The sequence below is a fragment of the Artibeus jamaicensis genome, unplaced genomic scaffold (genome assembly GCF_021234435.1).
Source record: "Artibeus jamaicensis isolate MK-2021 breed Jamaican fruit bat unplaced genomic scaffold, CSHL_Jam_final scaffold_2172, whole genome shotgun sequence".
NCBI classification, from domain to species: Eukaryota; Metazoa; Chordata; class Mammalia; order Chiroptera; family Phyllostomidae; genus Artibeus; species Artibeus jamaicensis.
The window spans coordinates 652,263-668,716 of record NW_026522031.1 but is presented as its reverse complement, the minus strand read 5'-3'; the positions used below and the strand labels follow the sequence as shown (position 1 = coordinate 668,716).

Here is a 16,454-nt window from a genome sequence, read left to right as displayed (position 1 = left end):
ATTTTAAATTTAAAGCTATTCCCCTCCCTTTTTTTTTTTTTAAGCTCAGATACTGTTCAGGGACACTGTTAGGTGCATTGGCAGCTGAGCAGAAAAGAGACTCAAGACTGCTATGCTTAGAAGTCCCGCTTTGCCCTGTGGCTGGGTTCGGGAACTTGAATTTCTAAAAGATTCCCACCATCTGCAGAACAGAGTGACTCACTGTGCTGAAGCTGTGCAGACAGTCTGAGTGATGCTGAATATCTGCTTTCCTTCTGAGAGTTGGGAATTTTGGTACCTCTGGTCCTCAGGCCAGGCGGAGGGCGCCTTTGTGACCAGCCCCCGTGAAAACCCTGGGCACTGAGTCTCCAACGAGCTTCCCTGGTGGACGGCATTTCACACACGGCGTCACAATCCGTTGCACATGCTGTGCTTAATTCCTCCGCTGGGAGAGGACTCTCGGAAGCTCATGCCTGGTTTCCCTTTGCCGGTTTTGCTTTGTACCCTTTAGCTGTAATAACTGGTGAAAGGCTGAGTCCTGTGGGTTTCCCTCGTGAATCACTGTGCCTGGGCTGGGCTCGGAACCACAGCAGACTTGGCGAGGCCTCACAGATCTGCTCTGGCTCCAAAGACCTAGATAATCCCTGGTGAAGCCCTCTTCCTGCGAATCCTGGAAGAGTGGGGAGGATCTGCTCCCCTCCTAAGATGTTGGGAACCAGAAGACCGGCCCAGGTCACTGTTAATTTGAACTTGTGAGGGAGATTTGACCCGGGCTGGACAGCGAGTGGAGTGACCGCCGTGTAGGAATGTACATGAGGCAGCTTCATGCCTGGCAGTGCTCTGCCTCCAGAAATACCTGCTGCTGTACGAGTTCTGCCAGGTCAAAGTCATCAGAGGTGGGTGCGGTCGAGCCCCCCGCCCCACGTTGAAGGGATCTTGCTGAAGTCTCATCAAGAGTTGTTAGAATTCTCCCAGCCACGCTGGCTCCTTGCCAAGGAAGTGGCCCCAGTACATGTGCCATGGGTTCAGGGAGGTGAGTACTGTCCCTTCTTGCCAGTCCAGTCCTAGCCTGGACCTGTGTCACGGTGCGCGTGCTCTGTGGCTGCCTTCTGGGAACACCCTGAGTGGGTTCTGCGTCTGAAGAAAGAAGGAGGCGAATGTGCATCACGAATCTGATGCATATGTGTGCCTATAGGTTATACAGATTAGTTATACAGCATAAATAATGAACTCAAAGCCTGACTTAAAAACTAGAGCATTATTAATACTGTTGCACTGACCTAAATCCTTTATACATCTAAGTTGAAATTTAAAAATAAAGTAGAATTAACTCTTTATTTTTTTTTAAAAATTTATCTATTTTTAGAGAGGGGGGAAGGGAAGGAGAAAGAGTGGGAGAGAAACATCAGTGTGTGATTGCCTCTCATGGGTCCCCTACTGGGAACTGGCCTGCAACCCAGGCATGTGCCCTGAGTGGGAATCAAACCAGTGACCCTTTGCTTCACAAGGCCCGTGCTCAATCCACTGAGCTATACCAGCCAGGGCAGAATTAACTCTTTAAAAAAAAAGATTTTACTTTTTTATTTTTAGAAAGAGGGGAAGGGAGGGAGAAAGAAGGAGAGAGAAACATTGATTGGTTGCATTTCACATGCATTCTGACTGGGATTGGAACCCACAACTCAGGCATGTGTCCTGACTGGAATTGAACTGGCGACTTCTGCTTTGTGGGATGATGCCCAACCAACTGAGCCACACTGGTCGGGACTAAATTGAAATGTTTTCTTAGCAAGAGATTCTGGCGCCCATTCCTAGCATATCTACATTCTCCCGTGGGGGCTGCATATATTTCAGGGAACAATCAGATCTTGATGGAGGAAGAGGGGTGTTCTTAATTCTCCTGCTGCTAAGTCACCAAGAACCTCATGCAACCGACTGTCCTTTTCAAACAGTCTCCAAGAAATAGGTGGCTTTGGGTCCACTGTGGCACAGCCAGGAACATTCCATTTCATCTTGGCCAGTGGTCCCGCTGTCTCCTCCCAGCCAGATTCCCAGTCTGCACTGCACCCCAGCACAGCCGACCGGCCACTGCATCCGGTCACCTCGCTGCCCCCCAGCGCTCACCCGCTTTCCTGCTCCTGGCTCTCAGCCTCCTGCCTGAATCACGCACCCTCTCCCCATTCCCTCCCCCTCTTCGTCCTACACACTCTTCAACGTCTAGCTCCGGCCCAGCAGGCTGGGGGTGACATGCTTCCCTACACGTGGGTCAGAGCACTTGTTTGCGTGGCACCAGATGATTATCAGTAAATGTGCGTTCTGCTTTGTGATGCACATAACCTCTTTGAACCTGTCTTAATTTAAAAGCCTCTGAAGTGGTGATTATTGGGTGTGGAAAATACGTGTTCCTTTTCTCAGGGCATACTATATCTAGTTGTTAGTGACCCTCAGTATCGCCTGAGTTGGTACAGCCCATCTCCCAGGTTCGAGTCACCTCTGCCGGCTTTGAGGGCGGTACCTCGGCTTCCCCCTCCCACACAGCTGGCCTTACAGCACCTACAGCAGGTCCCCTACACCCCGTGTGGGTGGGCCTGGCCGTCTCGCTCCCTTTGGGGCTCCGTGGGAGCCGTCCAGGGGGCAAGGAACGTGGCAGGGAGTCCTTCCCCAAACGCTCTCTGAGCCTGGGTCCCCAAGTCCTTTGGGCGCGTCCCTTTCATCTGCACCCTCCCGTCTCGCCCCCTCAGATTCAGACGGCGCTGCGGCACAAGTCGGAGATCGAGCACCACCGCAACAAGATCCGGCTCCGTGCCAAGCGCCGCGGCCACTACGAGTTCCCGGTGGTGGACGACCTGTCGTCGGGCGACACGCGGGAGCGGCACCGGGTGTACCGCAGGGCGCAGATGCAGATCGACAAGATCCTGGACCCCACGGCCAGCGTGCCCTCCGTGTTCATAGAGCCCAGGAAGAGGTGGGGCCCCGGGCGGAGGCGGCCTCTGCTGTCAGGGCTGCGGGAGGAGGGCCCGCCCATTTTTAAGGGAAAAGTCTCTGAAAATGAGGCAGAGAAGTCTGTACAGAGAAAGGCTGTGTCCACTAGTGGGGTGACTTTGACCCTGCAGGGGCGGCCACCTGTGTGCAGAAGGGCTGCTTTCATTCTGCTGCCGGGATCTCCTGGCCTACAGTGTTTCCTGGAAGCTAATATTTCCTGGAAGTCAGTGTTTCCTGGAAGTCAGCATTCTGAAGTGCTGGCCACCCCCTCCCAGGCCTGCCTCTCCCCAGCTTCCTGGGCACCCCCATCTCCTCCCCTCCCAGGCTGGTCGCCTAGGTCAGTGCAGGTGCATGTCTCATTTTCTGCCCTGTGGCCACCCTCCCAGTTTGGGGTCTCACCATCCCCTTTGCCTGTCCAGCTCCTGTCCCTAACACATGCATTTTCTTAGCCACCGCTCTTGGTTATGTTTTCTCTGCTCAAAACCCGTGTTGGTTCCTTGTGCGACCTGTGCCCCTGGTAATGGGCGGGGCCCCCCTGTCTGCCACACAGCGGTGCAGACAGACCTGCCACTCCGTTAGCCGGAGGCCTCTGGTCCGCAAACCTTCACCTGCATTTCCATTTCCGGCCCTTGGTGTGGTCATGCCTGCACCTCGCACCCTCTCCGCACATCCCTCCCTTCTGCAGACGCTGTTTGCTTGTCAACACCCAGCTCAGGCCCCATGTGGCCAGCGGTGCGTCAGTAGCTCACACCGACCACGCCTGCGTCTGCGCGTCTGTGTCACTAACAACACTGTGAGCGTGTACTGCCTCGGTCGTTCTCTGTGGTTCCTCGTGTGTTCCTACTGTTTGCCTGGGTAGACAGGAGCTTCCTGGGTGCCGAGACTGTGTCTTATCTCGTGGGCTGTTTACTCCGGTGGCCAGCATGCCCTGGGTGCTCAGAAAATGCTTAGTGTGGAGTCGATAAGCCATTGGCCGGAAGGGTTATTTCGTATGAAGGGAACCTCTTTTTTTCCCTCCGGCAGCTCGAGGATCAAGCGTTCTCCCAAGCCACGCCGGAAACAGCAGGTCAACGGCTGCCCCGGAGATGCCGAGAAGGACAGGCTCATCACCACGGACAGCGACGGCACTTACAAAAGGCCCCCCGGCGTCCACAACTCTGCCTACATGGGTTGCCCAGTGCGTAGCGCTGCCCCTTCCCCCTGGACTCGGAGTGGGGCGGCTCTTTGGGAGGGAGGGAGGGCTGCCGTTCTGTGTGGTGCCCTGTGGTGCCCCAGGGCCGGCTGGGGAGGCGTGTGGGGCGGAGGAGGGAGCGGATGCAGGGGGCACTTAAGTCACTTAAGCCAGGGGGCTGCTGGGCCAGCCCCCCCGCCAACATACCTCACATTTTTCCGTTCTGTATGCGAGCCTTCTCCTCCTAGGGTTCAGCGTGGGCTCTTCTCAAGGTTAATTAGAACACAGAGAAAACCATTGGGAAGGGGGTTTGTGTTTTCTCTTTTGTTTTTATCCCCCTGGTCAGAGTGTTGTTTGGGTTTCGTGGTGACTGGAGGGAAAATTAGGGTTTTGCCCCTCCCTTCTGTTTCCGGAGTGCTAAGGAGGTGTTGTCTTTGCTAATAACGTATATATTTTATTTTACTGGGGGAAAGAGCTTTCTGGAAGTTGAGAAACAGGGAATTAAACATTCCTTTCAAACAGGAAGGGCACAGACCCCGTTGCTTGAAGTGTAAAAGGCAGACGCTGATGGCAGTGAGACACACAGGCCCCATTGAGTGGGGAAGAAAGGGCCAGCCTCCCCGAGGGGCCCTGGGAAGGAGGGACACAAAGGCCCCACGACAGGGAGCGCCAGACGTGGGCGCCCGCAGCCTGCAGCCTGGCGCTGGGGGGCGGCCCTGTCTTCTTGCACTAGACAGACACCCCTTCCTGCCCTGGCGGCCAGCTCCCACGGCCTCGTTTAGAGGAAAATGGGCAAAGGCGCCTCCGTAGAGAGGGGATACGTGGTCCCTTTAGGCAGCGCTTATTTGCCGCCAGCCCCTAATTTGCATTTTACACTTTGTCTTCTAGATTATATTGATAGCTAACAATACCAGACACTAGATATAAAATGTGCCAACGTCAACTATGGTGGACACATGAGCATCTGAAAGAACTAGCCCTTTCCTTGGGAGGTTACGTATCTCTAGAGCTCTCAAGACTGACCGAGCCCCTGCTTCTGAGGACTGGAGAGCTGGCGGTCAGCAGTCCCTGGGGACGAATCCCTGAGGTCGGGCAGCCATCACCGGCAGTTCTTACAGTAGATGGCGTCCTTGTGCTGCCATGTCGGATGGGCGGTTCTCTGGGCATCTGCTGTGTTTGGTTTGACCTTGGGGAGGGCGTCCCCTTGGCTCTCTGGGAGACTAACAAACAGGAAGGGGGGGCATCCTCCCTTCTATGCTTCCCAAACCAGCAGGGCTCATTCTCTCAAAGGAATTTGCAGGGGAGCATTTTCAGGCCCCATTTTTTTCTGTTGTTTTATTGGTACCCTGAGTGCCATTGCCCAGTGAGTGCCAAGGAGCACGTGCAGGGAATGACCGGCCCCCCTCGTTCTCTCCCTCTTGCCTGCATCCAGGACTCTGCCTCTTTCCTGGTGTCCCGGACCATCCTTTTTCTCCTTGCCTTTTTTCTTTTTTTCAGAAAGCACAGAGGTTTCTTCTTTAGCTGGTAGGAGGAAGCCCTTCCCTAGAGTTCACCACCTCATCTCCAATGGCTCCATTCCCCCCCAAAGATTTACTAAAAGGAAAGTCTTCCTCAGTGGACTGACTTTCTCTCCCTAAAAATTCTGGAACACACATTTTCAAAGATGCCTTTCTCAGAACTCACCTAGACATACGTGGTTTTTAGTTATCTTAGTTTTTTTCACTTTCCCCCTCAAAATATCATCTCCTTGAAAACTCGGTTCTCCTGAAGTGAAAAAAACATATTCCCAGGTTTCTTATAACTAAATTTACTATTATAACTCAAGCCTAGGTAAATGATGGCCATCAGGCCAAGGCCTGCCTGCTGCTGCTTTTTGTAAATAAAGCTTTATTAGAACACAGCCACGCCCACTTATTTGCATGCTCTTTATAGCTGCTCTTGCAACCAGGGCAAAGTTGAGTTAGTTGCAGCAGACACTGTATGATTCAGGAAGCCTAAAATACTTGCTGTCTGACCCTTTCCGGAACAAGTTTGTCAACCCCCGATACAATTCATCATTCAAGTTGGACTCTTATGAGAGTAAAAGGAAACAATTATTGTACTGGGACCACAGACATAAATCAAGATTGTCCTGGGCCAACCAGGGTGTGTGATCACTCTCTTACATGACCCCAGAATAGGCCCCAGAATATATCGTCTCTGGTGATGGAAGGTTAAAAAAAAAAGCTCATATACGTTTCTGAAGAATGATAGATGGACACCCATCTCATGCAAAGGAAACAGATTCAGTATAACAGAGTTATCAGACTGAGGTTCAGGAGACTGGAATTCAAATTCCAACGGGGCGATCTTGAGAAGCAGCCGCTTTTCCCTTTTCACGGAGCACCCCCTGCCCAGGGAGCACTGGGCTAGGTGCTGAGATGTAAGACGTGCGGACAGCTTGTCTTGGGCTGTAGGTTCGGACAGTCTCGCGTGTGAAATGAGGAGGCAATGAGGAGAAAGGACAGGAGGCTCCAACATCGTGGCTGCGTGGCTCTGGGCCTTCTTGGCAAGATGCATGGGGCCCGTGGGCACCCACAGAACTTTCCTTCCTACTTTCAGGACACATGTCGCTTATTAATAAGAGTTAAAGCTTCACTGAAGTCAGGGCCCCTAAGGGTGAGATCGGCAATGGCTGTAGCTCTGGACTCTCCCAGGGCGAGTGTAAGATTCCCCTCAGCCCCCAGTGGAATCCCAGTCTGGGCTTGTGGCCGTGTACGTGGCCATGCAACCTGCCTCCTTATAATGCGGCTACCTTGTCTGCTGCTGGAACCACCACCAGGAACATCACTTCTGTCTCGGGAGAGACCCCCTTACTTAGCACCAGGATGTGCTCCCAGACACGCTTTTCTGTTTCTCTACCAGGAACTGGTGGCTGGTGGCACAGCGCTGACCACACATTTCTGAACCAGCAGCACCTCGAGAAAACCAATAATGGGGGAAGGGCTCGTCTGTAGACCTTCTGTCCGCCTCTAAAGAAAAGGAACCCAGAGTTTATTCAGTGCTGTGTCATAAACCGGGGATTCCCTTTGGGGCCCAGAATCCTTACTTGGATTTCCTAGATGACACATGTCACTTAGTAGGACCTTTACTGGTATGTCGCTGTCGTGGCAAAACAGATGTACAGGACGGGGGAGGGGAAGCACCTGCCCCAGGTCAGGTGGGCAGTCGAAGCCTCAGATTCTGCCAGAAGAGTCCAGAAATCTGAGTTTTACTACAGCATTTTCAGATTTTTGCAATTAGTGGCTAAGTATGTTTTTAAAAACTCTGTGTGGGCCAAGAAAAACCGGTCTGTGGGCTGTTTGTGGGTTTACCAGGTTGTAGAACGGCTTTCTCCCTGTTGGGAGTGAAGCAGCTGCTGCCCCGAAGCGTCCGGCGCTGGCGTGGGGAATACCTGCTCATCTGTCCGGCAGGCCGTAGTCATTACGAAGCGTTTTCCAGACCATTGGCCGAGAGTAAGGATGTGCCCGTGGAATGTGTTTTTCTTGGTGAGAGACTCAGTGATCCAAACAGATGCCGGAATGTCTCCCTTGGGCTTGTCGCCGGCGTGACCAGCCAGCTGAGCTCAACTGTGGACCAGCAGGGCGAGCACAGCCTTGTGGACAAAAGACGTCCTCCTTCTCTCGCAGGGGGTCTGGGGCCCCAGCCTGTCCTGCAGAACCTCTTCTTTCTTCCTTGTCCATGGTGTGACCGGGGCACTTGAGCGTCTGGAGCTGCCGAGACCTGAAAGGCCTCTTTCTGCATTGGTCTCCTGCTTTGTCTCTGACAGTTTATCCGACTGTGTGTGTTGACAGCCTTTTGCTCATAAGAAAGCATCAGAAGATTAAAAGAAAAAACCCTAACTGTCACTTACACCCTTGTCTCTTAGACAGTGGGTACGGAAGGTCATTTAAACCTTTCTTGCTGAGTCATGTGATCCAGAGATGCCTCCATGTGAAGACAGTTTCTGAATAGATAACTACTATTTATTGTTGTGAACTGGTGCCATAATAGGTATTAACGTTATTTGCACACACAGTTGAAATGGGGTGGTGACTTTGACCTCTCTTGGGGGTGTGTAGGGCTTTTTTTTTCCCCCAACTGTTAGTAGTCAGCAGGCTGCTTTGGGTTTTGGTTTCTGTACCTGTGGAAGGTTGACCAGGTATTGTAGTGAGTAGACTCTTGAGACATCGGTTTGCGTTACTTGGGGACTTTCAGTAAAAACGTGTGCTTCCAGGTACTGAAATGCATTCCACGTAGTTGCATGAGTTTTGCCAGACAAAGGACTGTTGACTGTTTTTCTTTTTTACTTTTATTCCTGATTCAGACTTTTTTTTGCACCATTGAGAGCTAACATGCTTTCCTCTGCTGTCACCTTAAAAATTCTTACGGGAAATCTTTCCCTCTGTGTTGGTGGAAATTGCGCAATTCCACGCTGGCCCTAGGGAGAGCTTTGTTTTCGGGTCGCCATGACACTTGTGTCTGATCCTCCCTTCCTTTGCTGTGTCCCCCCTGTAGTCCGACCCTGACCTTCCAGCAGACGCACAGACGCCGTCTTCTGCTGAGCTGGGCCGCTATCCAGGCCTGCCCTTCCCGGCCCCCCAGTACGTCCCGCCCCAGCCGTCCATCGAGGAGGCCCGCCAGACCATGCACTCCCTCCTGGACGACGCCTTTGCCCTGGTGGCCCCCAGCAGCCAGCCCACCAGTGCCGCAGCCGCGGGCTCCGGGGTTCCAGCCGGCCTGCCTGCGAACAGCACCCCTTCCCGGGAAGAGAGAAGAGCCACCCAGTGGGGGTCCTTCTACAGCCCAGCTCAGACGGCCAACAACCCGTGTGGCGTAAGTATGGGCCTTCTGGCATTCTCTAGTCTGGAGCTTTGTAGATCCTTCCCCTCCAAGTCCTTTCATTGTGTCACACACCAGTGGGAGCTGTTGCGGTCTCACACCAGGGTCATGGGGAAAACTTCCTGTTGTCTCCCTGCCTCTGGTCTTGAATCCAGGATGTCGGAGTGGTGGCTGACTAGTAAGGTGCTGTTTGTTGGTGTTGACCAGGCCCACACACTGAGAGGCCAACACAAGATGAGTCCACAGGTGTGCAGCGTAGTGGTTAGACAGTCACATACTTTACAAAGTGTTCCCTCCAGTATTTTCCGTGCCTACCTGGTACCACCCGTAGTTACTATAATATTACTGGTTGTAGTCCCTGTGCCCTGCCTCCCCCAGACTGTTCTGGAACTACCCATCTGCACTTCTCAGTCCCTTCACCTTTTGCTCCTAGTCCCCCAGCCCCCCTCCCCTCTGTCCGCCATCAGTCTTTTCTCTGTATCTGTGAATCTGTTTCTATTTCATTTGTTCGTTTATCTTGTTCATCAGATCCCACATGTAAGTGAGATCATATGGTATGTGTCTTTCTCTGACTGGCTTATGTCACTGAACGTGATACCTTCTGGGTCCATGCACGCTGTGGGAAACGGTAATATTTCATTCTGTGTTTATGGCCAAGTGATATTCCACTCTGCATGTGTGCTTCACGGCTTTTTTACCCACTCCTCTGCTGATGGGCACGTGGGCTGCTTCCATGTCTTGGCTCTCGGAAGTAATGCTACAATGAACACAGGGAGGGGTGCGTGGATTCTTTTGAAGTAGTGTTTCGAGTTCTCACTTTCTGACTTGAACTCGTTTGCTGCTGGTCTCTACACGTCACCTCTCTCTGCTCCCAGTGCTCCTCGCATTTTCTGTGAAGAAATCTGTGGCCATCTTTACGTCCCTCGTTTCTTAGAGGGGCTGTACGTGCCCGATCTGCTAGGAAACCTGAATAGTTCTTGTCACTTAATAAGTTTTCATCCCCCCCCCCCAATAACCAGTATTCAGTTTACCTTCAGAGTCAGCTCTTTCATTTAATTCAGGAAAACTTTATTTTTAGTTCCGAAGTAATTTTCTTACTCTGTTCCGTTTATTGGAATCAAGGGTAGCGTCTTTGTTCCTGCATCTTTGTCGGTCTTCTCTATCTACCATTTTATCTCTTAATTGCTTTAGCAACTTTGTCCTTTTTTTTTCCTGCCTCTCTGCCTTCATTATAATCCTCATAGGCCTTTCCTCTGTGACATTCATTTGATTTTAAGCCTCGTCTATACTTTTCCCTGCTAGTTGATTCCTTAGAGTCACAGTGGCATGATTTTGGTCCTCAAATGATTTCCACCGTCTATGGGCTCCCATTTCAGGTCATTTTCTTGTTTTATCATTTCATTGTTGAACTTAAAAAAAAAAAACAGAGTTGCTATTTTTATAGTGCTTGTAGAGAATCTGACTGTTGCTTGCATTTCCTCCCAGGCCGGGTTGTCTTTTTGTGTATGTTCATTTTTGAAACTTGCGTTTGTCGGTTTGTTCACTTACTTGGTGGCTGTAGTAGTGTGTTCACAGAGCTGTACTGCTGTTCTCTTTGCAGTTGAGACAGGCTGATTTTTTCCGACTTCACTGTCATTTGCAAGGATGTGACAAATTCACCTTTGTATTTTTCTTACTTTATTTGGGACCCGTTGTCTGAGTGAGGATTGCTTTCCGTCCATGTTCCTGAAGCCGGATGTCATGGAGGAGGGGGAGGGGCAGGCCTGGGGGGGCGGGTCCGGCCCTCCTTGGGACTCGGTGCCCTGCTGGCTCCTTGGTGGTCTTGTCACGCCAGCACTGTCCTACCCTGCACTCATGCACCCAGCTGGGGTGCACCCCTGTGAGCGTCTGTTCCTTCATCATCAGACGCATGACTTGAAAGGTGGGGCAAGACTTGGTGGTCCTTCCTGCTTCTCCTGACATCCTGTTGTCCTTTAGGGATTCCTAATATCTGAGCTTTTCCTTAATTCCTCCCTCCTTTCCTTCCCAGTACTGCCTCTGAACCCCTCAGGCACCAGCTTTCCAAACGGGAAGGTAATTCTGCATATTCCGGGGCTGGAATATGCAGAATTAGGAGCCACATTCGGCTGCCAGAATCTTTCATTCTTTTTCCCCCTTGGGCACCACTTTTCGCAGCTTTTGACATGATCCTGCTCCGTTTACCTGTGTGGTTTCTGCTGATGAATCTTAGCAGCAGTATCCCATAGATTTGCTCATAGGTGTTGGAGGTGAACGGTTCTGCCATCATGCCTTAAAGTACCACCTCAACTAAGAATTTAAACCCGGAGCACGATTTTTATAAATGTGCTTATTAAATGGCTTTCTCATCGTGGATGTTACCCCTGTGTATTTTGATGGGAATGATAGCAGTTTGGTGCAGCAGAAAATGAGAATCATTGGTCGCATCTGTGCGTATCCAGTATCATTTCAGTATGTTTACGAATTGGTCATGAAGGTGCTGTTTGTTGCCGGGAGGAGCTCGGTCACCCTTTGTTTACTTCTTCTGACCACAAGCAAAACTATAGGAGTGTGGGTTTCAGGGTGCCTTCAGTTACCCCGTGAGCCTGACTTACCACCTGGTGACATTTTTGCTCCTTTCTGCCGCCCTAAGGGTGTTGGTTATGCACTGGCGAGTCAGATTGCTGGTTAGGTAGTGTTTCTGCTTCTCTGAGTGGAGTTAACCGCCCTGGACTAGTCCATTCAGTGGCAGGGGTGGGCACCCGAGCTAAGACATTTATAGGCAGGCGCATGCCAGACCCATTAACCATTTGGCTTACCTCTCTTGCTCTGGTGGACGGTTCTTCAAAAGAAGGGACGTGTTAAAACGTGACTTGTGTTGACCTAGCTGATCAAAACCTTCAAATTCTATTTTGTCCCTCAAATTTTTACACAGGTGGGACCCATTTGAAGTAAATGCCCACCATTATGTCTATGGCATTTGTTTTTTTACAAAAACCTTTTCATCGGGGCACGCAGTATCTAGAAAAATAACCTTTTCTGACTACAGTAGAGTGGAGATGCCCAGCACTGCAGTAATAAAACACAGAATGGGCAGCTGTTCTTCACCGGTTTCCTTTTAGTTTATCTCGTATTAGACCTCTTGAAATCCTGATAGGTAATCTGCTAAGCCTTGATCTCTTTTGTTTTGCTTTGCATGTGAATAGGTTTTAAAAATCCAAACTATGCTGAATAATCTCTTCCCACTCTCTCTCAGATTTCCCTTTAATTGTTTAGAAAGACGATTGAAGCTTCTTTTCCTTGTGTTCCTCCCTCCTTCCACACCCCCCTTGGCCTGTTTTCTCTCTGTTGGGGGGATTCTACAGTGGTATGATCTCTCTGTCTGCCAAGGGGATGGGAACAGGGAGGGTCAGAAGGTGAGGGAGGCGACCACAGCTTCCTGTGTAATAATGCCTTTGGAGCTGTGCGAGGCGTGGAGCTCGTTCTGTCTGTGGGCTAAGGAAACAGGCCCAGGGAGGTTGAGCGGCTTGGCCAGCCCGTCTGACTCCAGAGCATCTACGTTTTCAAGACGATAGAAATGGAACTAAGGACAAAAGTTCAGTGTTGGGAACCATGGGCAGTGTGGTACGGTTGGTGGTTAGAAATATGCTCTTTGGAGTCAGACAAGTTTGGAGGACATCGCTTAACTTCTTTGTGAGTCAGTATCATCTGCAAACAGCGGCAGTGAGCCGCTCTGGTGTTCTGGTGGGCCTGAGCTCGTGCCCACGTCGCGCCTACTACCAAATACCAATTCAGTGAATGGCAGCTTGAAAAAAAGAAAAAAAGGTCTAATATTAGAGCAGGTCCGGAAACAAGGCTGAGTTAGTAACTGAACTCAGAGCTTGATCCTGGACAAGCAATGGGTTCAAACTGACCGGAACTGGAGGGGCTCTGTCCAGAGTCGCTGTTCTGCTAAATGACTGGATTCCAAAATAATGATTCACAGTCATTGAAATGTTGAGATAGGAGTCTTGTGTGGGTTAGGGGTAGGGTATGCTGGTCTCTTGAGGAACGCAACACAGGTATAGGTAGATGTACTCATGTTTCTTTAAAGCCGAGGCTATATGGTTTTAGTCAAAGAGCACTTGGTTAGCTCACATTAGCTCCAGGAAGAGAGCTGAATAAGGATATGGAGGCATCTTACAGAATCTCAGAGCAAGGAGCAGGGCTTGGCCTCCTGGAAACCAGAAGACGGCCAGAATCTGAAAGTGCTCACTTCATGTTTGAGAGCCTGATTTCTGGTTCTTTATATTCTTTCTTGTTTGATAACATGCTTCAGCATTTGCATAGTTGAGTTTCTTCAGTGTATTGGAATTGCTACTGGGCACCTGTAAAATCAGGGGACTCTTATGACTGAGGTTGATAGTCATTGGTCATAAAAGTGGGCCACTCTCGTCTGCCATTCTAGCAGAAGATGCAGATTTATTGAGAATGAGCCTGTAAGGAAGAGCAGGCACAGAAATCCTATTATTTATATGTTTACTAAAGAGAGAAGGGGCTAGAAATTAGTTGTGTGTTTTTTGAAGTCTGGGAACCCAGTTCTCCAAATAAACTCCTTGGCATGGCTTGATGGCAGAGTGCCCCCAAAGCATGCTAACTTTTTATGAGAAAATAATTCTCCTGAAAGTTGATCCCGTAAACCTAAATTTGTAAGTTTGCTGTTGTCGCCTTCCAATAAGCATTGACTGTTAATCTTCATCTTCCTTTGGATTTCTTCCAGAGATACGAAGACTATGGGATGACGCCCCCAGCAGGCCCATTGCCAAGGTAAACTTTTCAGGAGAAAATGTATTAGGACTTCCTCGTGTAGGCTGTTTTTTAAAAAATTCAATTCTCTAACCATTTTTGTAGCTAATGTGAGCAGATGCAAAGCTCTCGAGTTGCATTTTCTTGATCTAACCAGAAGAGGAGAAAAGAGTTAGAATTGAAGTTCTACAAACAGCGAGCGATACCAGACTAGGTAATTTGCAGAGGACAACTAGGAAGGTTAGACAAGTTTTTAAAATAAAAATACAAAGCCCAGAGAGCTAACAGGACAGGGAAGCGGTATGGGGCCAAGATCTAGCAAATCCAGAAAGGCGGCCCTGCCTTTGGGGCCGCTGTCTCCCAGGGCCACCTGCCAACGTTGGGGGAGGTGGTGGAGAAGCTGAGCAAAGCTTTCAGAGACTCACGGGGCCGGGAGGACTAGGTGGAGGGCAGGTCCCTGTAAACCCCGAAGGTTTGGGTTCATACCCTTAGGGGTTATTCCTCAGAGTCAGGGTTAATGGAAATAGATGCGTCCCTACAAGAACTAAACCTCAGCTTTGCATGATTTCAGGCCCTGATTGGTTGAGGGGACCAGACATTGTGCATCCTTCCAGCTGCCTGGCTGAAACAAACATGATTCTGCTTCACAGGAAGATGATACCATATTAGGCCTCCCATCACCCTTAGTGTTTTGCATGAGGTCGAACACACAGACAGACACAAACAGCCTGGCATAGGTGTCAAGACTGGATTTGAAAACCAACACTTGGCTTACAAGAGACAGGAGAAGGCAGAAAGGATAGGAAATGCCACCAACATGATTAATGAACTTGACCTACTTGACATGTATAGAACACAAGTGAATAACCACAGAATATACGTACTTTTAAAGCACGGCATTTAAAAAATTTTACCACTGGCTGGGCCAGAGCAAATCTTAACAAATTTCAATAATTGAAATTACTCAGAGTGTATTTGCCTAGTACAGTAAAATTCAGTTAGAAATCAATAATAGAAGATAACTAGAAAGTCCCTATATGTTTGCATATTACTTAGTACCCTTTCTAAGTAACTATGGTATGCTGAAGAAATCACATTGGAAATTAAAATGTACCTTGAAATGAATAATTAATGAAAATACAACATATCAAAAGTGGGATGCAGTGAAAGTCATATTTAGGAGGAAGTTGATATCTTGAGTGCATATATTTGAAAAGAAAAAAAAGCTGAAAATTAATCATTTAAGCCTCCATTTCAAGATGTTAAAGAAAGATCCAGTTAGAACTAAAGGAAGGAGAAGGAAGGAATAATAAAACTAAGAATGGAAATCAGTGAAGTGGAAAATCAGGGCCGTAATAGAGAAGATGAAAGAAACTGAAAGTTTTTTGAAAAAGCTAATAAAATTGCTAACCCCTTGGAGAACTTGATCAAATCTTTGACATTATCAGTATGAGAAATTAAAAAGGACCTGTTAGCCCAGGTATTACAGAAATGAAAATGACCTTAACAGATTTTCAAAAGATTCTCGGAACATATTTTTATTAACAAATTTGAAATGGAAAAATTCCTCGGAAGGGAAAACCTGAATAATCAGACAACTATTAAAGGAGCTAAACATCACAATTAAAATTCTTCTCACAAAGAAAACTCTGGGCCCAAGCGGCTTCGACAGTGAATCCTACCAAACACTAAGGGAAGAAAAGATGCCTGAGTCGCCACACAGAGTCTTCTGAACAATAGAAAACGAGACCGGCGTAACCTTGATACCAAGGACAACACAAGGGCAAGGACATTGCAAGAAAGGAAAGGTTAAGGGCCAGTTTTACTCATGAACACAGATGCAATGAACTCAAAACGAAACATTAGCAAACACATCCAGCAACATGTACAAAAAGATACCGTATCACAACCAAAGTGGGTTTATTCCAGCAGTACAAGGGTGAGTTAGTATTAAAAAAAAAAATCAATCCATGTAATCCACTACTTTGAGTAGAATAAAGGCAGAAATTTTTTTCATTTCAATAGATGCAGCATTTGATAAAACTTAACATCTATTTATGGTAACAATCTTGGCAAACAAAAGCTAAATACAAACTAATAAAAGTTGTCGGTGAAATGTAAAAACTTCTTCCTCTGAGACCAGGAGCAAGACAAAGATGCCTGTTGTGTTACTTTTATTAACTGCCCTGGGGAGCCTGTCTGGTGTAATAAGGCAAGAAAAAGAAAGACGAAGGGATTCAAGGAGAGCAATAATACAGTACTATTCACAGGCGCTATAACTCTGTAGTAGAGAATCCCAAAACGTCAATATATAAATTGTTAGAATCGAAGAAATTTAGCAAAATGGCTAAATAGCAAGCGAGGTGAATTATGGGGTGGCTGGATATAAGATCAGTTTATAAAAATCTGTTTTATTCATGTTTATGAGCAATAGGCAGAAAACAACAAAATTTAAAGTTACTATATAAAATGCCATTAAAAATATAACATATCTGAGAATAAATAGAACCAGTTATTCTAGGTCTCTAAATAAAGATGTTCATGAATTGGACACCCAATATTTTTATTATATTTTTTAAAGATTTTATTTATCTTTAGAGGGGAAGGGAAGGAGAGAGGGAGAGAAATATCAATGTGCGGTTGCTTCTCGTGTGTCTTTTGCTGGGAACTGGCCTGCAACCCA

The 16,454-nt window shown here is 48.5% G+C and overlaps 1 protein-coding gene across 1 annotated transcript in view; it reads left to right on the top strand.

Annotated features, from left to right (window-relative positions):
* KIAA1549 (KIAA1549 ortholog) overlaps positions 1–16,454 on the top strand; it is a 120,008-nt gene that overhangs the window by 91,685 nt on the left and 11,869 nt on the right. The window contains exons 14-17 of the mRNA XM_053656615.1: positions 2,718–2,941; positions 3,982–4,135; positions 8,666–8,983; positions 13,746–13,792. Coding sequence (XP_053512590.1) covers positions 2,718–2,941; positions 3,982–4,135; positions 8,666–8,983; positions 13,746–13,792 — 743 coding nt within the window. The remainder of the gene's footprint in view (positions 1–2,717; positions 2,942–3,981; positions 4,136–8,665; positions 8,984–13,745; positions 13,793–16,454) is intronic.